The 26,235-nt window shown below is 38.9% G+C and overlaps 2 protein-coding genes across 2 annotated transcripts in view; one reads left to right on the top strand and one right to left on the bottom strand.

Annotated features, from left to right (window-relative positions):
* Positions 1-15,719, top strand: part of PDZD8 (PDZ domain containing 8) — a 53,097-nt gene extending 37,378 nt beyond the window's left edge. The window contains exons 4-5 of the mRNA XM_038140431.1: positions 9,932-10,094; positions 11,138-15,719. Coding sequence (XP_037996359.1) covers positions 9,932-10,094; positions 11,138-13,332 — 2,358 coding nt within the window. The 3' untranslated portion in view covers positions 13,333-15,719. The remainder of the gene's footprint in view (positions 1-9,931; positions 10,095-11,137) is intronic.
* Positions 15,720-15,856: 137 nt separating this feature from the next.
* SLC18A2 (solute carrier family 18 member A2) overlaps positions 15,857-26,235 on the bottom strand; it is a 28,498-nt gene continuing 18,119 nt past the window's right edge. The window contains exons 9-15 of the mRNA XM_038140432.1: positions 25,928-26,023; positions 22,983-23,061; positions 22,684-22,735; positions 22,206-22,269; positions 21,007-21,126; positions 20,312-20,445; positions 15,857-18,434 (exon numbers count right to left, since the gene is read on the bottom strand). Coding sequence (XP_037996360.1) covers positions 18,324-18,434; positions 20,312-20,445; positions 21,007-21,126; positions 22,206-22,269; positions 22,684-22,735; positions 22,983-23,061; positions 25,928-26,023 — 656 coding nt within the window. The 3' untranslated portion in view covers positions 15,857-18,323. The remainder of the gene's footprint in view (positions 18,435-20,311; positions 20,446-21,006; positions 21,127-22,205; positions 22,270-22,683; positions 22,736-22,982; positions 23,062-25,927; positions 26,024-26,235) is intronic.

The raw sequence follows: 26,235 nt of genomic DNA, 5'->3' as shown, positions 1-26,235 counted from the left end.
CTGCTTTAGTTCCTTTGGGCTTAGCTCGTTCAGTGGGAATGTGGGAGTCTGAACACTCTGTGGGTCACACAGGATATTGTTCAGGCTTGTGCTTTGCTTTAATAGCCATCTAGCCATTAATGCTGATGAGAAATGTACCAGTTGCCAAGAAAATAGTGTTTCTGCAGTGCAGAAAAAACAAACTGTTTTAAGTTCTATGATATTTCAAACTGTATGATTATGGAGCTTCTAGGTGCATGTGAGGTCCCTGTTGCTTTGGCTGTGTTATTGATAAGACTGTAATTTGTATTACCTGCAGTCTTAATGGTTTTTTTTGTGAAAGTGTAGCTTTTCTGTCAGAAAAGTAACTTCTAAGCCCTTTAAAATGTGACTTTTAAGCCCATTATTGAAATCAAAGAGTTACTACTTTTTAGTACATATAAATTATATTGTATATCCTCTTTCCATGGAGACTAGCACCTGTGATGCATATTATTGTAAACACAGTGGATAATAACTTTTCATATTTTTAGTTTTGATGGCAATATCCATGTCAGTATTCAGTAGTTAATGCTCTGGGTCTGATAGTGAAAATTGCCAAGCAGTTTCTCTGTGTGGAGGAAACTCTTCACTGTGTCTGTTAGTTCCATTGTAAAGAACTTCACCTGATAGTCCAATATTTTGAGTTTATTGCAGGAAGATTAATAGTACCTGTCATATCACCATTAATTAGATACTTCCAAGATACATATAAATAATTACTGTTTTAAAGGGTTTACTTCTAATGCATACACTTGAATTTTTTCAGTTTTTTGCTTCCATCTCACAGCTTCTCATCAATCTCCTTTATCTGCAATTTTCAATGCAGTGATTGGTAAAGTTTTTATTGGTTTGATGACACACATGGTATTATTAATTAATGTAGTAACATTATTTCAGTGTTTCTTATTAGACTACCTGAGTTTTGCACAAAATATTTATATGATTACCGAGAAATGCTTAAGCAATATTGGAGGAAGCCTTTTTCCTATGAAAGGCTTATATGGTTATATGACATTAGGGAAAAAAAATTGATCTTTTTCATTTATTCAGAGCCAAAGGAAATCATCAAAGTTGGATTTAATAAAGACTAAAAGGATGTCAGTGAGTAAGAGCACTTAAAGACGAGCTATGTTGGTGTTTGTGCTAAATTGCTCTGCAAAGAAGAGCTCCACCTAAAACTGAAGGCCTTTATTTTTCCTGCTTTTGACACTTCAAAGTTAAATGCAGGTTTTCTGCTGCCTTGTCTTTATCTCCTCCATTCAAGTCCTATAATTGCTGTAAGAATGCCCCAGCAATTCATGATAATTGCTAAACAGTTTGCTTCTTACAGTCGTCTAACCTGCTTCCCCATGCAATTGGAAGGTGCAATTTTTTAGGAGTAGCTTAGCCAAAGAGTACCTGCAATGTGTCACCAGTATTTGGGAAAATAAGATACAGCTCCTCATTCTGTTCAGTAACAAGCCTGTTCTGGATTTTGCTGATGTCTAAAGTTTTCAGTGCTCATCAGGCAGACATGCAGATGCTTCATTTTCCTACGATGAATTGTCACATTTCTTTTCAGACGAGTAGTTTATGATGGTGAAGTTAGACATGTGCATAACATTTGCCATACTGTGGTGTTAATGAATTGCTATTTTAAATATGATCTTGGCCCAATATGTAACTCATTTCAGAATGAAATTATCGTCATATTTTTAAACTTGTGTTTTTTGGGTTTTAGAAGTTATCATGTAGAACAGAAAATTAGTCCCACTGGCTTGCCGTTTAGGATGACTAGTAAGAAAATATCAAGACCTTTGTCCATAAGTACACTTCTTCCTAGAAGTAAAACAAACCAAACAGGAAAAATGCAGTGTTCATCTGAGATCATTGTGTCTCCCCATGCACAGTGCACAGGACTGCAAAGATTAACATCAAAAGGTAGAACTTCCCACTTCCCTTTTTTCACTGTTTTATAGTCATCAAAAACATGGTTTTCCTAATATTCCATAAAACAGTTGGTGCCTATTCATGCAGTAACACTCAAGGAGACACCAAGGTATATCCAGTCCTATAAAGCTGCTCCAGTTGATAGGGTATGGAATGCAAATATGTGGCAAAAATGCAGAAATTACAAAATGGGCGGTGTTGAATCAAAGGAAAGGAGCTGAAGAACTTATTTTCTGATATTGCACTAGATATTTTCTGATATTTTTACTAGAAAAATTGTGTGTGAATAATTAGTCTCAAGATAATTTTGAGTGTTGGCTGATTCCTTTGTTTCACTGATGAAAATTGTTTTCGGGACAGGGTGTGTTGTTCAGAGGTTTTGGAGAGAAAGGTGAGCAGTGTGAAAAGTTGACTTTTTTAGGGGATTAAGCAAGTGGAGGTCTGCTCAGGACAGCTGTGAGTACAGGAGAACCCTCCTGACTCACGGAGTTCCAGCACACTGTAAGAGCTGCAGGGGAGGAAAGCAGAAGACCAGGTTAAGTAAAAAAAAAACAATTAAAACCATCTAAAATTTGAATATGTCCAAAGTTTGATCAGCCTGGTTTAGAAGCCCACTACGAACACTCCAGTGAATGTTGGGTACAAGTAAGGAATGGTTTAGCTATTGAGTAAGAGGCACAGAACAGAAAGAGAAATTACGAAAATGTAATTGAAATTGTTTTTTTATTAGTGATATCTCCTTATGGTAAAAGTCCATTTTAGTAGCTTTTTCAAACTTATTTTGGTTTTGCATTTTAAGTTTTTAATAGTATTATCAAATTAGTTCTTTCAGGCAAAATGGGCATAAGAATACTTTCATAGCAGTTGCTCAGTTATGACTGTAAAAAGAATTGTGCAAAAACAATAATTGGGATTGCTGTTCAACAGGAATTTTTTTTATAAGCAGCAGATAGTTTCCTTTTGATTTCTTTTTGGAAGTTCTATTCATACACACATATAGATATATTTAAGTGTACTAATAAATTCAGTTATTTCACCCCCCTTTCATCTGCCATTCTGTATATCTAGAAGAAATACATATTCATTCAACATATTTATCTGATATGTTTTGTCAAAATATTAAGAAAAATGGAGGGGACAAATCAAAATGTTTGTTGAAATTAACTGAATCAGTTGTAAACTTGGGAATGGTAGAAATTGTCAACTTGGGAATGGTAGAAAAATACATTTAAATTTCCACTTGAATGATTCTAAAGATTTGTGTATGTTTGGCGTGGAGGAAGGATCACATAGCAAGGAAGAGTATGTTAGTTATTGTTATAGAAGTCTTGATACAAATTGTAGAGCAGTAGCAATTTTAGATTTAGGATTTAGATTCAATTTTGGAAGAAATTTTTTTATTTGAGCAGTCTTTTTTAAATTATTTGAAAAAAAAATTCAAAAATCTGTAAATTAATTTCCAAGTTTGTAAATGTGTTTTCTAGTATATTTTGGTTTCTTAGAATGGCATAAATTATTCTAGCTGTAGTGTATACTGATGTTTTAAGTAGCCAATGTATTATCTTTTACATTACATTACCATCAGTCTTTTTCTAATGAGTGATTTGTAATTAATGCCTCTTTCTAGTGGGGAGGAAAAGAACTTAAGTCAATTTTTTATATAAATTTAATTTGATTGCAGAGATTATTTCATTCCTTTTCATTGTTTTTTGTACTGTATAGTGTAGTTATTCTATAAATATTACTACAGCTTTTTATTTTATTTAGACCTTCTGTCAGTGTGTTTCAACATTTCTGAACCGACTAAAGGGAATAGGTTAAATGTGGAGATGGAGGCACATCCACACATGTGCATCATTGCACCTGTGTGTATGTAAGACATAACAGCACATACAGTGTAGAACTGATAATTGGGGCATCCTTTACTGACTACTGAGCTATTTAAACATCCCAAGAGCAAGGGTAGCTCTTGAATGCTCAGAAAACATTTCCCTTTCTATAATTGGGAGTTTTCTCAGTGCCTGGGAAATGAAAGTGTTTCTGTCATCATGGATTCCTTAGTCCAGGTTTACATCAGAGCAGGTCTGGGGTTACCATGACAGGAGGGCTGGAAAAGACTTGTGCTGCACTGCCCCAAGCTCTCTTTTTAGGCTTCAGGGCTGTGTCACAAGGAGATGAACAACATCTACTCCTTTTCTAAGCCATAGATTGAAATCCTCTCACAACATTAAAAGAAAATTATTTTATTTCCTTTGTGCCCAGTGTTTCTAAGGAGCAAATCATGAGTTTGGTGATACATGTTTCCCTTCAGTGCCTCCTGTCCCCTGTAAATAATCCCACAGCTCTTTGCTGTGCAGGTCATACATAATAACTGTGTTCAGTAATAGGGTTGAAAAAAGCAATAATACTAAAGTCAATGTTTTAAGGATGTTTGCCAAAAATGTTTTTTCAATAATACGAAGAACTGAGTCTTCTGAAGAGAAGAAACTGCTTCCCAGTTTTGGGCTTTAATGTTTTGGGGGGGTTTGACATGAAATATTCCTTCCTCTCCTCTCGGCGTGCGGGGTTGTCTGGGAGAGTGTAATACTTTACAGACATATTCACAGACATTTTCACTTTTTTCCTCAAAAGGCATTAGATTATACCTTGGAAGAATACCTAAGATACCACCTTTAACAATGCCAATGGTTTGGCAAAAATAAATATTTTTATCTATAGTACAGCACTGACACGGGTTCAGTTTCTGCTACATAGAGTGTTACATAGCCCTGCTGGGGAATATGAACAATTGGGAAACACAGTATTCTTCTAGTTGATATAAAGTCAGTAAAAAAAGATTTCCTAGTTGTCATTGGGTGATCAAGCTTTTCTTAGCAATTAATCGAAAGAATGTGACATACTTACTAAATTCTAGTAAAGATTTATGATGTTAATGGGTACAAATAGTTTAGAAAATTTAGACTATTATAAATTATTTTACAGTGTAAAATTAAGTCTACAAAAACAACTATTTCTTTTTTACTTCCTGAAAATAAGCACTTTGGTTTAAAAGCAAGAGTCTTCTGCTCCAGTTATCCTACTATGGCTTAATTTTGTCATTTTCTATTTTTGTATACACCTAATAATTTTTAAAGTTTAGCTGAACAATGTTGCACTACTGGTAAGAGATTGTCATATTCACTTTCCTAGATGTTGTAATCTCTGTATTTATTAATAGGCAATATTTATTATGTCTTGTCTTTGAAATTCTGAATGGAAGTGCTGTATCTAATGTTTGTTTATATTCTACTTATGAGACTACAGTATTACTGGTGGCATTCTTACCTGTGAATCAAATAGTAATCTAATTTCATATATAGTTCTGGAATAAATAGTTAATGAGATGGCATCACATTTGCCCGTTGCCTGTTAAAGGCATGTTTCTTTATCATCCCATTATATTTGTAAATTATTTCAGACTGATAATTTCATGAAGCATTTGAAGATTAAAACTGCATCGTTTTCTGACACTCACGTAAATATTTGGCCATTTAAATGATACTAGCAAGCTGTAAACTTCTGATTAATAACTGCAAAACTGTGGAGTTCAGTGCTGGTATGTTGGAAAAGGTCTGGAAAATTTTCTTTTCACTGACATTCAGCTGCTGGGCTTTCAGAACAACCAGGCTGGGGCAAGAAAAGGCTGTGAGACACAGGATGATTTTCTCCTGCGTTGTGTTTCCAGAGCACACATCAGTACTGAACTGAACGTGGCAGTGGGGTTGTGCTCTGCAGTGCCTCAAACACTGGTGCATACAAACGAACTAAAGGCTGTGCTGTGGAATTGATGCTTGTGGACTTCGTGCTGTAAAAGCCAAGTGTTCACAGCTCCACATTAAAACGTTCTGTTAATTCTAAAGTTAATGGACATCTTGTGTCCTCTTGTTTTATTGTTGGGTTTGGAGGATTTTTTAATAATAAAACACTAAGGAAATTACTACTTTTTTTTTTTTTTCTCTCCAGGATAGTCGTTCCTGTTTTGTTGCATCTTAATCTCAACAAGTATTTAATAACTAGTCTGGGGATTTCTTGCCTTTTTTTTTTTAAGAGACATTTTCTAAGCTCTGTGATACAGTTTAGCTCTAACTATTTCAATATATAATACATTGAATGTATGCCTGTCGCTGACAATGAAGTGCTAATATCTGCTTTGTCTTGCTCCTTATTTAAATAACTACTAAGTTTTGCAGGAACTAGTAAAACAGAGCTATTAATTAGATCAAATTAAAATAAACTTGCTTTAATATAATATAGCTAATTGGTTAAAATTTCCCTTTCTCCTGGGTGCAGCTGTTAGTTTTTCTCCCTTGCAGCAAGGTTTCTTGACAATAAATGTCCTTTCATTATTAGCAATTTTCTTCCAGCCTCTGTGTCATTTAGCTGATTTTCATCCTCCTCGTGTTTAGTGTTCCAATAGGTCTTTGGCTCTTCACATTTATTATCAAGTCTTAATTTGAGGGGGAGACAGAAAGGCACAAAGTAGCTGTGCTGGGTATACAAAGATGTTTGGGTTTGTGAGTGAACTTGTTGGGGTGGGGGTGTTTGAGAGCTCCAAATGGTCTTCACCTGCATTCATCATAGCCTGAGACAGCGTGGTGTTTCTTGCAGGTGCCAGAAAGAATAATCAAGGAAACCATTCATCTGGTTTGGCTTGATAAATAAAACCACTTTGCTTCATGAGAAAGCTTGTGACTGTGCCAGAGTTAATAAAAAGTTGTGATGAACTTTGCTTGTTACGTTCAAAGGCACTCTCCTTCCAAAAACAGCTTTCCATCAGATACTGCTGGAATATGGGAAGTCTCCTTGCCATCAGTGAGTCATACATGTTGTAATCTGCAGGCTGTGTCCCTGCATGGGAGCCAAATGTTCAGAGATACCTACATATCTTGGGTCCCAGCTGTCCCTGATTTCTTTCATGTGGTCTCTCCCTGGAGGAGGAGGGAAGGGTGAAATGCTGGGAATCACCTCAGGAGTTTCTAGTCTTTGCACTACAGAATATTTTCACTGTTAAGTCATCCACTGTGTAGTTCCGCTCAAAGGAGTCCTCGGATTCAAAGGAAACTCAAGAGCGTCAGAGTCTGTACTGACAAGCTCTTTTAAAAACAGCTTTTGGTAACTTTTTTATTCCTTTTTACTGTCTAACTATGCCCTCTCTCCATATCTGCTCATCATGCACTTTGCCATAATTGCGAGTACCAACAGTGGTTAGAGGTCATTCCTGTCTTTTTCAAAAAGTCAGATGTTGCAACACCAGCTCTTCCTCCTGACATCCTCTTTCAGACAAGACTTGTGACTTTCTGGAGAAATCTTATACTTTGGGCCATTCTTTGAATGGATGAGAAAATACCAACTGTAAAAGAAAGGAGTAGGTTTGCCTGCGGTAACTCCTGTGACAGGGTTGTGGTGGCCACCTTCCTTCAGTAGTTGGGTGTTTCTCTGCTCAGAGACTGAGTGGACAAGAGTTGTCTTACGTTGAGAACAAACTCCCAGCAATGTCTCTTCTGCTGCCATGCAAAGCTAACAGGATGTCCACCCTGAAAGGGCCTTGACTCTCGAACATCTTGTCTTGCTAATGAGCTCCACTTCTGGGCTTTGAGCTACAGAACTGATGTAAGATTTCAGAAGAAACTGTATGCAGTCCAAATAGATGACTTCCTAAAGGAGTACAATTAAATGGGCAGAATAACAGGGCGGTAAAAGGAAAACCATCTTGAGGTTTTTGGTGTTTTGTTTTTTTTTTTCCCGTTCACTGTTCTATGCATCCATTTCTTTCCTGGAATTCTGTCACTAAACAGCTTTCTACTTCAGTGCACTTACAGAAATTAGGGGGAAAAGTGGTTATAATTTGTTTTTCAGCCCTTTGTAATTTTCATGTTTGTCAGCATTCCTTAAATGTGAGTTTACTTCCTGATCTTCATTATGATAGTTCCTCTTCTATTCAAACGCAATGATTTGGAAGTATTTTTTTGAGCTTAATCACTTAGAGCAAGACTTACAAAGGAACCATCATAGGAAAACTGAGATTTGAGTACTTGGACTCCGAGCAAAGCTCAGAAATAATGGTTTCCTCATTGTTTGATAAGAATGTGCAGTTATATTATTGTGATCTTTGGATGTTGTTTTTGTTGCCGCTTTGCGTGCTGCCAAAGCAAATTCATGTCATTTATGTTTTTGACAGTTAAAATATTCAATTAGTGTTGTTTGAAATTGCAGTAATTGTTCATGTTGTTTCCATACAGCACATTGCAACATTTGTGAATTGCTAGCTTAAAGCTATATTGCATATAAATAAAGGGCTAAAGCAGAAGAGCAATTCTTTTTTTAAAAAAAAAAGTTTGTCTTCTTCCACAGACTTTTCTAATACTTCTTTGTTTCTTAACACTTAGTAGTTTATAGTTTAATTTTTTTTGAAATTTTATTATGTAACAGTAGTTTTGGTGTAAATGAGGATAGCATTTAAACAAATAAATGAACAAAAATCAACCTGAAAACTCCATCAGGGTTGTTTCTGTAGGCAACTATTTACTTGCTTCATTCTGGAATAACCTTTAAGTCTTGGAACTGCAATTAAGCTTATATTGGTCTTGTTATTCTTACATACATTACTGGTTATTAACAATGGAAGTTGGAGAAAAAAGAGTAGGTGCCTGTGGGAAATGCAGAAAATAGTGACAAAGCTTTGAAAGTTAATACAAGTCTGCTTCTTCAAACTCAGTGCTGTTCTATAGCAAACTGCAGAGCAGCACAGCCTTTTTATTTCTGTAAAGAACTGAACTATAATTAAAAAAACCAAGATGCATTGCCATTAAGATTATAGGAAAGGAGTGACAGCCATGCAGCCAAGGAGAGAGCCATGGACTGAGCTTAAGTAATCCACTTCCATCTGAGGAAGGCCATTGCACAAAGTGAGTAAATGAGCACATCCTCCAAAGAGGAGGCTCAGCTCCAGACAGTTCAAACATCCACAATTGAATACCAACAAAGGAAATGCAGAAGGCTGGAGGAGGAGGCTGTCTACCTGAACTCAGTAAATTGAAACCAAATATAAAATTTCCTGTGGAGGTTTCTACACTGTCGGCCTCTCTCTTCTTGGGAATCAAAAAAACAAATTAAATTTCTATCCTTGAAGCTGAAACATATGAGTTCTTCTTTCAAATAGAATATCTGTTGATGGAATGATGGTAGACAGTCATTTGAAATAGTCCAAAAGGAATGTGCTATAGAGGCAAAAATGATATTGTTAAATTCAGTAAGGGCTGCTTTTTTTAGGAAAAAAGTTGCCAAGGACCTCAGACACTGAAGTCTGTAAATAATTGATCCCTACCTAGGTCTGTCATATGAAAGTCAGCTACAGGGATTGCACCTCAGTTGTCCTTTTTTTGGTTTTTGTTCGTTTGTTTTTAAAAAGGAATTTGAGGTTATTTGAGTTAAAATTTAAGTTGTATTTCTTTTGCAAGATAAGTATGAGAAAAAGGTTTGCCTCTTTGAAGAAACTTTTTAGGCTATTGTTAATTGAGATTTGTCCTAAATATACTTAAGCAATCTGTAAGTACATAAGAGTTTTGTCACTCCAAACACCCTTGTGCACAGACTACTGGAAAGCTGCTCTTAGTGTTAGGTTTTATAACACAAATGGGCTACATTCAAAGTGATACCTCGGTTGATGGTGCAGTGCTCCTAATAAAATGGATTGTGTTTAATAGTATTATTTTATTTAGGACTGGGACTTTCTGTGAATATCTCCAAAGGTGTAAAATTAGTTGGCAGACAGTTAATCAATTAGGTGAAGTCAATGGATGTCCTCATGCGTTTTTTAAATAATAATCTGGTTTTAATACTAAAATGCTATAATTTTATTTCATTTTTGTTTGAATTATTGTTAGTAATAAATGAATCCTTGCAGTCAGATTTACTGAAATACTTTTGACTTCTGTCTCTGCAGGCAGAACTTGTGAAAGGGAATCTGCAAAGCGTTGGGCTCACGCTGCGCCTTGTGCAGTCCAAGGAGGAGGATGCAGGGCACGTTGTCATCGAAACTGTGACTCCAAACTCACCTGCTGCAGCTGCTGATCTACAGAGAGGAGACAGACTGCTGGCGATTGGCAGTGAGTGATATGTCAGCTTTCACAATAAGGGTCATCTTGTCCTCTTTGCAGTTCAGCCAATCTCCCTTTCTTAATAGTTACAGTTGTGCTTGGCACTCAAAAGCTAATATTAATGTATTTATGGTCACTTAAGGTCTTTGTTTGCTTGATTTATTTTCTTGCATATTTATTTACTCCTTCTTAGGTAAAAGGCAAAAGAAGCTTGAATAAACATTTGGCAACAACATTAAAAACAGAACAAACAAACAAAACAAAACAATAGAAAACCGAGCCAAAACATTAATGTGATTGGGCTAGCAGGAAGTTTAACCTTTTACAGAGGTTTTACAGACCAGAGCTTAAAATCTACTATGGGTTCTTTTGCTTAGGTAGTGCCTAAATAAATCCCCATTGCAATACTCCAGTAATTTAAAAGGGTTTTCATTTCCTTTGTTCTAAGACATTCATCAGCTATTTATTAAAAGGAAAAGTCGTTTTTATGTGATCCCCTGCATGACTGTATTTAGACTGTGTGCTCATTAAGATATTTTAGCTTGCATGTAATTTGGAGATACACCAAATGGCTCTGAAAGTTGTGCTCAGGAAGATGGTTCAGCTCACTCCTGCCACACAGATAATGTAGCATTATGCCCATATTTCATTAACACATTGGAAGTATTTTCATTTTAGCCTGCTTCTGTTACAATTATAACTGTGTTTAAAGATACCCATCTTTTTTTAGTCCTTTGTTAAATGTCTACTGCTGAAAAGTCCAAACTTACAGTAAGAGCAAGGTTAAAATTGTTTCCATCAAATCAACATTACTGTGTAAGATGACAGTATTATTACAAGCAGCAAACTGAAATGTTTCTGTAATTATTTTTTCTAGCTCCATATTTATATGAATAAAATGAAGAGAATCCGTCTGTTACATTTCAATTAAGCTCTTCTGTCATAATTGACTTCCTTTGTTACTGAGCAACAGTGTGTTTGTTGACTATTTTTGGTCACTTAGATTATTATCATAATTAGAACTTAATAGTGTTTGTCTTTTTTTTTAATAGGTGTTAAAATCACATCAACTGTCCAAGTGTTGAAGCTTATTAGACAAGCTGGAGAGAGAGTTTTAGTCTTTTATGAAAGGCCTGTTGGGTATAATCAGCATGGCTCAGCACTGCAGGATGGGTTTGGACAATTGGAGGACACAGCTTTCTTGGCACAGGCAGAAGATGACCAGAATAGTTTAGCAGCTGATACTGATAGCAGAGATTTTGATTCAGAGTTTGAAGACTTAGCTTGTGATGCACCTGACCAAAAAGAAGAGCTGCCAACATCTCCGAGTCCCAAACGGTCGGTAGTAATTCTTGCTGCTGCTAAACCTCTTGGAACTATATCACCCATCCTGAATCGAAAACTGCATTTAGGAAATTACCAGGCAGCATCCAAAACACAACAAAAAGATGGGGCTAAAGTGGCAACGCCTAAAACTGTTGAGGTTTCAGATGCACCACAGACGTCGGGTAAACAGTCACAAGGATCTAGTACCAAGCCTCCTGTGCCACCTAGGCCACAAATTAAGCCTGTTTTGTCTACTACTGATAGCCAAACTACGTTAGAAACTGGAAGTGTATGTTCTGATAAACCGGAGAGGCCACCTCCCCCTGCAAATAACGGAGAAAAATCTACAGAGAAGCTACTTAAAATTAGTGATCAGGTAGAAGACCCAGCAGTATCAAAAGTAGTAACAGCACCAAAGCAAGATACATTAAAAGATGGACTTACAGAAAATGCACGTAGTTGCAAAGATAGTGATGATCATCGAACGTGGGAGTCACCAGAAATTCCTTACAAAAGCCGTCAGGGCCGATGGCCGATGACGAGAACATCATCCTGTCTATTTGAAGTAGAAAAATACCATAAGTACCTTAATGTTGCACTGTGGTGCAGAGACCCTTTCAAAGCAGGTGGTTTTATCTGCTTAGGATATGCAAGCATAAAACTTGAAGAAATTGCTTTAGATTGTCTAGCTACGTCCTCGATGGAATTTGTTAGAAAATTTCAGCTGCGTGCTCCTACACCCAAAGCAGCAGTCACCAGAACAGCGTTGCGGAGTTTGACCACCCATAAAGGTTTCAATGAAAAATTTTGTTACGGTGATGTAACTTTACAATTCAAATATTTAAAAGAAGGTGAAATTGATGATTCAAGCGTATTTCTGGAGAAAGAGAGAGAGTGTCACTCAGAAGAAGAAGCTCGTGCTCTTCAGAAAGAGGATCCTTTCTCAGGACAAGTTCTCACAGAGAACAAGCATAACTTTCAAGATACTCAGTTTCAGAATCCAACTTGGTGCGATTACTGCAAAAAGAAAGTATGGACTAAAGCAGCTTCGCAGTGCATGTTCTGTGCTTACGTTTGCCATAAAAAATGTCAAGAAAAATGTTTAACTGAGATGCCCTTTTGTGTAGGAGCTGAAAAGCGGCTCGATCGAACCGGGGGCAGCAGCAGAGCCGAGGGCCAGGAGGCTCCTGCGGCCGCATCCTCTCGGGTTGATTCCGAGGCCAAGTCCGCCAACAGAACTACGGGTCTGACCAGGCACATCATCAACACGAGCACCCGGCTGCTGAACCTCCGGCAGGTGCCCAAAACCCGCCTGGCCGAGCAGGGCCCGGACGTGGCCGAGCCTTCGCCAAAGCACACCCCGAACACGTCCGACAACGAGAGCAGCGACACCGAGCTGAGCGGGCCCAGCAGCCCCTCCAAGCGCGCCGCGGGCGCCGGCATCAAGCTGGTCCGCAAGGAGGGCGGCCTCGACGACAGCGTCTTCATCGCCGTGAAGGAAATCGGCCGTGATCTCTACAGAAGTTTACCCACAGAGGAGCGCTTTCAGAAATTGGAGTTTATGTTGGATAAGCTGCAGAATGAAATAGACCAAGAGCTGGAAAACAATAATTCGCTGGTTAAAGAAGAGAAGGAGACGACCGACGTGAGGAAAAAAGCCCTGATTTCTGCTGCACTGGCTAAGTCGGGTGAGAGACTGCAGGCCCTCACGCTGCTGATGATCCACTACAGGGCAGGCATTGAGGATCTAGAGTCCCTGGAGAACATGTTCTCAGAGAAGCAATCCAAAAAACTGACTAAAGATTTTGAGGAACCCAGTATAGCAGAAGAAGTGGATAGCGAAGATGGCAGTCTGACAGAGGCTCCGACATTGAACATCATATCAGAAGAACCTGTTGATCCACCTCAATCAGTAGACTGATATTTACATATTTAGTCTTTGAAGGAATGGACTAAAAGAATACTTTGCACTTAACTCCAAACACACACAAATTAAATTAAAACACTGGTACAATGTGCGTGTCCTGCTTCTCCACAGTTAATTGCTAATAGTGGTTCTTCTCCAGCTACAGCACCATCATTTTGGTAAAGTAGCTGGTTAAAACTACACTTTGGGGTTTATATTGGAAATTTATTTTTAATAACTTATTTTTATTTTTTCTAATTATGTAACCTTACCATTTCACATCAATGTGTGTGGTTTCCTCAACAATGCGTTACTTGACCCCACTTCCCCTCTCTGTATTTTTTTTTTTTAGCTAGTATTTTCAATGGGAAACAGGCAGGGTTTTCAAGATGTTTAGTATCCATTGTATGATGAAAACAGCATAAGCTTGTTGCATGCCTAAGCTGATGACTGACTCAGAAGTCACCAAGGGGCCAGGCTTTCAAGTGTTGATCACCGTTTTATTGTATGTCTTCTAGGTAGTTGTGTATTTTTTGCCAAACATATCATGAAAGCAAACAAAAGCTCTTTCATTTTGTCTGTTATTGATACTTACTGAAGTTACCATTGCATATCATTTGTTTTCCATGTTTTTGTTAAATACAAGAACTTTTTGTAGTTTGTATTTAACACAAAATATAGTAATGCTATGCTTAAAAAAATCCTCCTTAGAACTGGGGACTATTGTTAGTTGTCAAAGTGTAAACTGGTATCTCATAATAATTTAATTGGGAATATTTTCAAGGTAAGAGGCTCGTTGCCCTCCAGAACGAAATCATATGTATGTGATGTTGTATTATCTGATAGCCTGATAAAGGAACATTGTTCTTCACGAGAGTTGGAGGTTTCATTGCCTTCTGTGAAAAAGCATGTAATCATGGTGTAAGTAATATAAAGAAATTAATATTTTGCTGCAGACTATCATTTTGGAAAGCTTAAGGTGCAAAATACAAAGTAACTATTGTTCTCTCAACACTTTTGAGTAATCATAGCATGGTAAGTTGCATTCAGCTTCTCAGACAGAAGATAGAGTCTGAGCAGAAGGATCACCTTTGTCAGCAAAATGTCTTATAGTGTATATAACATGTTTTATTTGAGTCAATTTGTGAGTCCAGTAGAGATGAGGAAGAAATTCAGCCAGCTGCTTTCGAAAAGAACTGTCTGGTCTTGCGCTATGTGTAAACTGTGGATCTTAGCATCACCTGGCTAAGGCCGTCATTCTTATTTATTTCCTGTAGACATTGTTTCATCTTCTGTGTATAGAAATTTTGTATAAAATATCATCTTTATTTTAGGTACTGTGCTAGGTACTCGTATCATTATCACTGGTATTGCTGGTAGTAGAAAAAAAAAGCCTTTGTGGGAGTGGAGTTTGAGATGGTAAAAATAACTCCTGTAGGTTTTGAGGTCACCTGTAATGTACCTCTCCTTTAAATTTGCTTCTTGGTTTAGTTTATGATGGGCAAAATTAAGAAGCAGTGGTTTTCATCATGGGACAGCGTGCTTCTGCTTCTAAGCAAAATGGTTACTGCCAGTCATGCAACTACTTGCACTTTTTAGTGAGTTGTGGGCAGTTGATACTACTTAGTTGATGTATGGAAAGCTATCCATGCTAAAACAGGCATGTGACACACTTCTGAAATTAAGCTTCAGCAAATAATCGCACAAAATTAGCTTCCCTTCTTGTCTGAAAGTTATTTAACCTGTACTTGCTTGAGATGCATATTAAGACTTCCCCACTCCATTTTCTCAGCAGCTTACCATTGGTGGTGATCTGCATTCAATGCCATCAGTGTTTGCTCTGACAGACTACTACAGAGGTTTTCAAATATATCCAAGTGCTTCATTTAAGCCCTGGTGCACATGAAGGAGCTGTGAAAACAATGCAAATACTGATTTCAAAAAAAACACATTCATGGTTTTAAATTGACTCCTGTAACACAGCGGGTAAGAAAAGCTGGGTATCGTTTTCCTCACATAGTGTTGCTAATGATGATGATTGTAAGAGGTAAATTAAACGTAGTGCAATATTTTTAAATATACTGAATGGAAGAAGGGCAAAATAGTTGTATTTTAGTGATAAGAAGGAAAACATGAATTCCTATCTGGCATTATTTACAATAAGCAGTGAATCTCCAGGGGGAAATTGTAATACTACATTCCTGATGTAATCTTTGCTTCATGCTTGACTGTAAATAGCTGAAAATAAAGAATACCACAGAAAACAAGAATATCTTGACTTAATGATATCTGAATAGGTGGCAGCTACACACATTTGCAGAAGATCTGCCTAATATGATTTTGTTGGCTATTATTTTATCATGAAAATAAGCTTTAATAAAATAGTTTTGCTAAATTATCAACTTTCTTGCATTGTGTCAATGTTCTTTAAGCACTTCTATTGCAGTAGCTTATCATCTAAAGCCATCTCTTAAAGGAAGGATCCTCAGGGGAGAAGCACATTTTGTATTATATAAAATATTGATAACTAGATTATTTGGGGTGAGATATTCGAAAGAAAGCATCTGTGGAAGTTTGCAACTGCAGAGGAGGAATAAATGGTGGGAACAAATGAATAAAGTGTCTTTATCACACCTGAACTGACACAGATCAAAATATAAAAAATAGGAAAAAATCCACATTTTTCCAGGACAGAAGGGGGATTTTCGTGTATTTTCTGAGTAAAATTTCTTCCTGACTGTCACCAAAAGAGGTTTGGTTACTCATTACTCAAAAAATCCTAAACAACTGCTAAGTTTTTATTAGGGAGTGGGGAGAAAGGTGGCACAGAGATTACAAACATGAGTGTCTGTGTGGATTTTAATTAATCTTCCTCTTCTGATGGAGCAGGCGTGGAGCAAGAGAAGGGGAGCCACTGCACTGCACTGATCTGCTCAGCAAATCCTGGGAGGATGCTGCTCCCTCAGGCCCAGCAGAAACTGGCACCAGCTGTAGGAAAGGAATGTGATCCATTTCTCTCTCCTTGGTTCTTCTCCTCATACTCATGTTGCAGATTAATGCAAACTCCTCCTTAGTTTTGATGTGCTCAAAAATTCAGAACAAAGCCACGAAGAAAGCCTTTTTGTGTTTTAAAAAAAAAAAAGTGAGTTGCTATGTTTGAATTCTGTATTAGTGCATTCAAGAAATACACTGGTTGATCAGCTGGCAAAAAGATGAACACGTCCTGTAATAATTCAGAACTCTTGCATTGGTATTTCACTCTCAAATTTGATCAGATTAACAATTTGATGTTGACCAAAAGACTTCAGTGAAGCAGAATAACATCTCTTGGGGCAAAGATTCAGTGTGCAAATCACAGTAAAAGCTGAGCCTAATGTAAATAGCCACTGATCTGCACAATTATTACTTACTTGGTGTTGGTGAAGAATTCATCATACGACAGACTCTTGGTTGCTGAAGGAGCTCTGAGAAATGCTTTCCTGCCAGCTTTCCTCACACTGCTAAAGCACACTGCATAAGGCAAATCATGAGGGGGGTTGTTCTTTTTTAATCCTTTTTTCACTTTATTACAATAGATCGTGAACTTCTGTCAGATAACTTTATTTTGATGCGTTCTGAATGCATAATTATTGACAGAGCAATACTTGCAGCTTGATCCACTATATTTTTCATATTTTTTGACCATAGTATATACGCTTTACAAAACTATATGTAAACATAGTATCTATGCTGTAGTACATAAAACATCTGCAGTTACATCAGAGAAGGCACATAAAGATTTTCATTTTACAAATGAAATGGTACACCGTGGTTGAGAAGGACACTGGGATTGGTTTTAAAATTCTTTCTTTCCAAGTCTTGTTTTTTCTAAGTGCAGGCAAGGACTGCCTAATACAATAAATACTTCACCTGTATTGGGCTGTGTCCCCAAATGCTATGAGAGATTGGTAACAAACTGGCTGTTTCTTCCATTTTTTTTTTTAAGCAAAGAATGTTTTTGAACTCATTTAAAAAAATAAATGTACATTAAATCTTTGGATGTATACGTAAATGCGTGTAGAGGAGTTGTTTGAACTGCTCCAGTTAGCAGCTCATTTTCAGTACACGCTAAGTCTAAAGACTGTAATACTGCAGCTTTTCCTAACCCCTTGCTGAAAACAAATAAACTAAAATAAAGTTGAAATATGTTGAAAGATCCAAAAGACACAAATACAAAAAGTATCCTCATGCTATTATTACATTCCCTGCTAAGGGAAAGGACCAGTGCATGTTCATACCCACTTGTTCACCTGGTGCTGTGTGTTTGGGGGCTTCATATTGCTCAACTGCTTGATTAAAACTTTGTTAAATACCAAGAATAGCAATACACTCATTTGTTTAACAACATGTTTTCCTCAACATTGGTGGTCAGGGAGTAGTCAGTACTTAAACTGGCAGAGCAGTTGTGCCTCTTATTTAGTTCTTTGTATATATTATTAGGACATAACGTTGATGGAAAAAGTGATAGTGCTGTCCACACTCTGAATTCCAGCTCCTCTCAATGCACTTACAAGGGTGTCACTTAAAAGGATGCAAATTGGATGGGTTTTCTTTGAGGGTTGCTTTTCAAAATTTTGAATTAAATAAGAAAGATTCAAGTTTGACAGTAACCTATGACTTCAAATAAAATATGAAATACTGTCAATGAGGTGACTTTAAAAACCAAATAGTTAAAATTCACATTTTATACAGATTTATACTACACATTTAATAAAAAATAGAGTGTAATATTCAATAAAATTAAATACACAAAGAGTAACACTATACAAATGGTCTATAAAAGCTCTTTCCCCCCATAAGGCGGTTTGCAGTCTGCTTTATAGTCACGGGCAATAAATAATATACCTTTGGTTTTTCTGACCATTTCACTATTAAATGTACAGTACAACTAAAACCTATTTCTGGATGAGATGTTTCACATGAACCACAGCATTTTGTACACCTAAATATGTTATATGGCTTTTCTGTTATTCATCACTTTCATATTCCTCCTCTTCTTCACCTATGGGGTAGGATTGGATGTTGTTCTGGGTGTACATTTTTGTTTTCACAGGACAGTTGTGATCCATGAGTATTGCCTGGAAGAAAAGAGAGTGTGAGTATTTCTGCTTAGCATCCAGCTGAGGCTGGGGCTGCATGCACCGCTCAGGGATTCGCCTCTCCTCCCTTGAGGCAGAGCCCAAACTGCTTCCAATCAGGGTAACTTGAGTCCTCAGGTCTGTGTGAGGGGGTATCTTGGTGCTAAAGACAGCTCTGGAAAATTTCTATTTCCAGTATTTCAGCCCAGGTATTACTGAAATACATCTACCTGCTCTCCAGAGACAATAGTCCACCCCTCCCAGAATTATTTTCCATCTATTAAAACCTGGATGAATGATCAAGAGCAGTCCCACTGCTTCAAGTAGGACTCTTTTACTGCTTTTTTTCCCTCTTTCCATGGAGATCCAGAACAGCAAAACTGAGGATGATGCCAGGAGTGGTGTTCCCAACACTGTGCTTTGACACCCACGGCAAGCTAAAAGTGGAAATCATGGTAAGGGCCAGACAAAATACTGAATTCTCTGGGCTGAAATTTCCCAAAGAGTTTTGGAGCAGCTGTATAGAGTTCTTCATGCTGAGTGTAATTAAGCTTGGGGGTTCATAATTATGCAAAGACCACAATTTTGGGACCCTCTTTCTGACTTTCCTCCCACCTGAAAGAATTGGTGTATCAATTTACAGCCTTGAGCCACCTGGGAACAGGAGCTATTTTGCATTTAAAGGTGTGTTAGAGGTGGCAGGTGCTGGAAGGTGTTGGGACCATGGGGAGAGATCCTGTCCCTTCAGGGTTGTGATGTTACAAATGAAACAGTCAGGGACCATGGAAGTATCTGATAAATTTTATATTGCCAAGAAACAGCAGCTGATTTTTTTTTTCCTTTCTGTTCCTCAGCCTTATTTAATGTACAAAACCCAAAACAAACGAAACCAGTGCACTCAGCAAAGGTCATGACAAGGGATTAACTGGGATTCTGCAGTCCAAATATGAGCCAAACAGAAGCTCTCTGGCCTCACACACACCATTATTTCAGCAAGATTCAATTTTCCACCTTCTGCCAGTACAAAGTGAGCAGCACCAGCATCAGGCGCTGTCCTTACCTTGCAGAGAGGTGCCATTGCAGAATAAGACCATGGCCGTGCAAAATTAGTTTCTTATTTCACCCAAATAAACGACCAGCAACTACATTTTGGTCCCAGATCAGCCTTTTTCAGGAAGAGCAAGGATGGAGTGGTGAGTGGGCAAAACCTACAGAAGGGGACTCTGTTCTTACACACCCTAGAGTGGCTGGGGAGCACTCAGAGCAAAGTAACAGAGCCCTCAGAGCACTCACAGCAGAGTCTTTGGCAAATTTATATTAAAAAAAAGGAAAAAAAGAGAAGCCCTGTGGTACATACTGGACAAGAGAAGCCACTAGTTTGTAGGGACAGGTGAACTGTATGAAGGAAAGGGAAGGTGGAAAAAAAGATGATTCAAAATATACTGTGGTATATTTTTGTAATTTTTTTTCCCCAGAGGACCATGAGAAAAAAAACAGTTTGAGGCACACCAAGGAATAATTTGGTCAATTGGCCAATAGAGTTCTGGCTCCTCAAGGAAAAGAGAAATGAATTCTATACTGACTCCACCACAGCATGTGCTGGTGGAGAGGAATGTCTGCAGGACCCTGTTTCATAAACATCAAATTTGTGACTTTGCAACATCTAATTAATTAAGGGTTTGCCTTCATACATCTTGGACATAGAAGGCAGGGGGAGTTCATTGCAAAGTGAATGCCTGAGGGTGAAACGAGGGGACACTGTGCTGGTCCTGTTTTGAGGAAGTTAGAGGCAAAGATGCAAATGTAAGTTACCATTTGTTTCAATAAAAAAACCACAAAATTAAAAAAAAAAAAAAAATAAACCAAGTTACACTTACCATTTTCTCCTCTTTGGCAGGTGGACTTCGAAGAAAAAAGCACAAGGGAGCAAAGATGATATCCACAATTCCTATGATTGTCATGAGCCATGGGAATCCAATGGCCTTGGCAATGGCACCACCAGCAGAGGGACCTTGTACAGATAAAAAACCTTTGCTGGAGATTGCTCTGACACAACATTTGCAGCAGACACTTTAAACAATGCTAATTTTGTATACAAACCCCCCATCTTACAAACAGATTTGAGGAATGTAAAGACATATTTGGAATTATATCATAAAACTTTCTTGGCACCATATCCCACATTCCTTGGGGAGATTAGAGGCATTCCTGGGGCATCTGTGCCATGCTCTCAGGGAGGCAGGGAGTCAGGGGGGAGTGATTCCCTCACAGACCCTTGGAGCACAGCTGTGGTGTTAGTTTTAAATGCTCCAAGGCCTCTTTCCTCAGCATATCCCATTTGTGTTCAGTGCCTTCAGCCACCTTCAGGCCCCTTACAGCTCATGAAATGAGCACAAATCGCAGCAGGGGAGGGGAACAGATGCCAAACACCAATTCCCCGCTCTGATTTCTCGCAGAAAATAAGAACCTCTCCTCATAAAACCTGCAAGCACCACTGGGATTCACAGCTGGCATTGTTGCAGATTCCCCTTTTCTTAACTGTGCTCTCCAGGCAGGGAGAGGCTGGACTTACCTATGGCAAAGCCCATGCAAAAGGCAACGTCAGCTATTGCATACACACTGCCATAGACTGACACGTGGCGCAGGTCCACCAGGTAGCCCATGATTGGCATCATGGAGGAGTCCACCATCCCTGCAAAACATATTCCAGGAAAACGCTGCCTTTTCTTGCCCTTCTTTTAACCCTTTTAGGTGAATTATGTGCTAAGAAGGGGTGCAAAAGCAGCTAAAAGGATGCTTGTTCATGACTAAGCAAGATTTGTGTAAAAATAGTAAAAATAGTCTGTGCTAGCTTTGCTTTTCATGGTGTTTGCTGTGTCTGGGGTCATGTGTGGGCAGGTATACAGGTGTGCATGTGGCACCTGCCAGAGACAGGAGAGAAGTGAGCTTAAGGTGTATCCACACTTCCCACCAACTCTCTGAGCAAAGCTCCCACCTCGCATTCCCTGCCAAGTAATCAGGGGAAAGATATCTGGGGTGAGCTTGCCCTGACTGAAGGCCTAAAGACAGCATTAACCCCCAGTCAACCAAAATGATCTACAGCGTTTTTATCATGCCTTTTGATGCACACCCTAATTTCTGGCAAGAAACAGCACAGGCAGCTCACAAAGCTGCTGAGACACTTGGGGTGTGAATCGGTGCCTGTAGCTTCTTTCCTCACTGCACATCTCTGGTGTGGAGATGCCCCAGGACATTGGCTGAGCACCAAGCACTGCAGAGCAAGGCAGGGTCCTCACTGCAGCCTGCCTGCATGGCCCAGTGTAAGGAAAGTCACACGTGCCCCTTGAGGAGTACATGTGTGTGAGCCTGGGAATTCCTCTTCATGTACAAACAATTTAAGCCTTTTTTTTTCTAGTGGAAATATCTATATAAATCCTTTTCCTCTGCAGGAAAGGCTGTGGGGTTTGGGGCAGTGCGCAGCTGCATTTCTAAAAACAACATTTATATTTGTGGACAGGCTGAAAGGGCTGTTTAGGTTGGTGGAGCAGTTCTGGACAAGCCTGGGGGTCCAGCTGGACTAAAGCAGCCTGGTTCAAACTCCCTAAGCACTGTCCCTCAATCCTTCTTGCTCAGCCTGCCAGTCTGGGCCACAGCTCAGGCTGCACCACTGTTAGATCAGAATGGCAAAAAACCTGATTTTCTGCGTAACTTCATATCTAATCATTTTTACAGAAATAACAGATTGTAAGAACTCATTGCAAATGTTCTTACCTATGGCAAATCCAACTCCAAAAGTTGGTGCTATGAGCCCATAAATGTTTTTAGCAAACGGTACCTACAAAGGGAATTTCAGGCAGTTAATTACATCACGCTGCACATGCTAATGAGGTTAGTTTCTTTTTCTGAGATAAATTCTCCGAGTAGTTATGGCCCACTTTGTGCAGATCTGAGAGCTTGATCCTTGTTCTGAGCTGTCATTGCAGACAACTGTGCCATTAAACCACTGACACACTTACTATTATAAACTGCTGAGTGACAGCTCAACAGAGGAGCTTGCTCCTCTCAGAGTCATCATTTCTAAAAATAATTGAAGCACTGAAATTGGAAAGCACTCAAAACTCTGATCTGGAACCTATTAACCATGCATTGTTTAATAATATGTCATAGGACTCTCAGGGGAAAAGCACGTATTTGAAGATGAGCACACAAACATTCACATGATTTAAAAGATGTGTGATTATCTACTTACACATAAAATACTTATTCCCACGATTAGCATCCCGAGCAAAGCACAAAGCCACCTACCAAAGAAGAAACATCACTCAGAGGTGGTGATAATGAGGTATTAGAGTGATCCTGAATGTTTCAAAGCCACGTCTGAAGCGCTGAGTTAAACAGCAAAAGTAGCAATGTGTTCAAAGAAAAAAAGCAATTTTGCTCCTATAGAGCAATTTAATAATTTCCACTATCAATAAACTGTCCTGGGAAACAGTGGAGATGGTACATGAAGAGACTGGAAGGTGATTAGTATTTTTAAATTAAGCATACCTTCCAATTTTGTGTGCAAGTATCCCAAAAAGATTCGTCCCAATGAGATAAGAGATGCTAGCTGGAAGAAAAGCGACGCCTGAAAAATATGAATGAGAGGTTTTATCAGCAAGGATTTCAGGGAAGTGTTAGAAGAAACTAATAAATGCCAGACACTGCAATTTTGATCTGGACACATCTAATAGAGCCCAAAGAATCAAATATCCGGTTTGTTGCAGCCTCCCCGTGAAATCTAAGGACATCATCTGTGAAATGCAGCAGCAACGTGATGCCTTTGAAAAGGAACTGGCCTGGGAGAAGGGACAGAACAACAAAGAGCAAAAAGTTTATATCTGACTGCAATAAGCTTTGGGCTAGGTCAAGGAGAGCGAGTCTCCTGCAGCTCAGGGCTTATGGAGCATATGCTCTGCACATGCAGCCAGCCCGGGGTGCTCAGGGTGGGTGAATCCCCCTGCAGGAGGGGACAGCAGGGCTGCTGTGGCTCTGCAAGTGACAGTCCCCCTCCAAGCCTGGGAATGCCATTAAGCTTCCTGTGACAGGCAAGTCTGTAGTGCTGTGATACTGCCCTCGGTCAAGAACAGACTGAAGCATGTATCAATAATGTAAGGATAAAAAATCTTTAAAAACAGTATTAAAATGATTTAGCCAAAGTATTTTTAATTTTTTTTTAAAAAATCACATATTGGTTTAAATAAAATAAAATTAAAAGAAAACTGTAATAGCTTGTAGATGAAGACACCTGAGTAAATTCTCTCTCATTTCCCACCTCCACTTGGAAAAACACATTGTTGGCACCAGCAATGTTTTTCTATCCCTGAGGTTGCCACAGCAGTGGCTGTATCTAGAGCAGATGCTGTTGTCTGCTGACATCTCTGGTTTAAAATCCAGTTATTACAGTCTGTTCCGGAGCATTCATCCTCTCCTTGCACAGAAGTCCCAGGGCAGGATCCAGCCAGAGATTCAGAAAGCAGCCACGGTGTCAGGGTACACAACCCAACCCCTGCCTTCACCTGTGTGTGCTCCTCATCTTTCACCAGGGCAGCACAGGTTTTCTCATTTCCTGCCTATCCATCTTCCTTCCCATCTCTCTGATATATTCATAAGGAAAAAAAAAAATCAAGAGGTAATTTTTAGCACAGCAATATCCTGTGATTAAAAACCTTGTGGGTTACAGCGGTGGCGCTGGGGAAAGATTTCATTGCAGCCTGTGTAACCACAGCTACTTCAGTACTGCTTGGAGCTGTCTGGTTATACCAAATGGTCACACAGAGCAGACCTTGGCAGCTGTAAAAGAGAAATTATACTGCACAGGTTTGTTAAATAAGACTTGCACAGGCTGGTCTGTAAGCTGTGGTAGACTGAGGCAGAACCATAATTTTCTAAATGGGTTTTATGCACAGTAATATTCATTGGTCAAATCAAGGTTCTTTATACCTTCTTCAGATCATGCTTCAAACAGCTGGCTTCCAATTGCATGAGATAATAATTTGCTTAAAACTCTGCAGTTCAATTTAAAATGTAAGAGGCTTAAAAATTTTAATTAATGCTGTCAAATCAGACCAAGTGAAATGGAGTCAATTACTTGCATCATTAAGGGGTTAAATTAGTCTTAATTTAAAATGGATATTTTCCTTCTAGTGACCTCTGTTCAATGAGGAGATCTGTAAATCTCATTTCTATTGCACCAGTAATATGAAACTGGTGAGGGGGGTAGATAGGCAATATTTATTTTTCCTTTTTGAGGTTCAAAATACCTATGTTTGCGTGTTCGTTCTGCTGTATTACAGGCTAGAAGTTATTGCCAGGTTCAGCAGTACACTAAGAACTGCCTCTGTGGCCACTCTAGATCTCAACCACATTAATTAGGACTAAGATTTGTGCTTCCTATAGGGTGCAGTGTGTACATTAACACAGAGCAGGGATATCAGCTGAACATCATTTTCATGAAGGATTTTTTCTTTTTCTTTCAAACCATACACTGATATTAAAAAATACCCTCATGACCACATCATTAAATTAATCAGAGAGAGATGAAGGCTGGGCATCCCCCACTCAAGAAGATTCACATCAACCTCTCACACCCAGTTTGTCACTCACTAGAATTTAATCCACTTTCTGGTGGTTTTTCCCTGCTCTTGCTCACCTCAAAGGGAAAGGAACTGTCCCCCTTTCCTCTGGAGTGCAAACGGATACAAGGGGCAAGCTCCATGTGTGCCCAGGGACTTGTTTTCCCAAGGCTGTGTCCCTGCTAAAACTCATACTGAGGTCCAAGGTGGGGCTCCCCACTGCTTTCTGTTGAAAGGGATGATTAAGTAACCACTAAAGGAAGCCAAATATGTAAATTCCAAGGGAAAGTGCTCCTCGTCCACGTTTTGAGCAGCAGTCCATCTTTGCTCCACGTGTCAGCAGGAGCAGGGTGGAAGGAGGCTGTGCTGCCATGAACCTGCTTTGCAGCAAGCACAGAGCACCTGCTGCAGATCTCTGTGCCTGCCTGCTCAGGGCAATTCAAACTAGGGACTGAGGAGGGATTCCCTGCAGGGAAAAACCAAATGGTTTTGCTCTGCAAGGCTAGCTCTGTAGCTCAACAGGCACCTTGCAGCTGCCCTGGCAACATCCACTGCTAGAGCAGTGCTGGGATTCCCAATGGAGCTGGATCAACCCCAGTCCTGAGGCTGCCTGCAACTATTTTTCCTTGACAAATAGTTCAAATAGTTCAGTAGTTGAGTGTAGCCCATTACAAGAGCCTCTATTGCAGTAACATCCCCCCACTGTATTTTTTTTTTACATATCAGTGTTTGTAATTGTGCAGGTTTAACACACTTTACAGATTGTAAAAAAAAAATAATTAAAAATTATTCCCCTGAAGCAAATAATCTTTAACAGGCCCAGAACTCAGACATTCAATAAACAAAACATAGAGATGCAAACAATGTACTGTACTTTACCAAGCTGCCATTTTTTTGAGCACATGGTCTCCATCATCCAGATGGGTAAAGCTGGCTCAAGCATAGCAATAGCCATGTTTGCGAAACAGATTGAGCCTTAAAGAAAGAAAGGGAGGGGGGAAAAACAGTAGTAATTATTTCTTTTGACGATAAGCAAAACACCAGGCAAAGAATGGATGGTTTTACATAAAATACTGCACTTTTCACAGCCCTGTTTGTCCTGCGTCAGATGGTGATTAACATTAAATAGAACACAGTGTAAAATCACTGAAGGCTAGCTTTTTATATGTTTCTATCCTCCTAGAAAT

Source organism: Motacilla alba, chromosome 6, assembly GCF_015832195.1.
Source record: "Motacilla alba alba isolate MOTALB_02 chromosome 6, Motacilla_alba_V1.0_pri, whole genome shotgun sequence".
NCBI lineage: Eukaryota > Metazoa > Chordata > Aves > Passeriformes > Motacillidae > Motacilla > Motacilla alba.
Note: the sequence above shows the minus strand (reverse complement) of the source record. Positions and strands in the feature narration are given on the sequence as shown.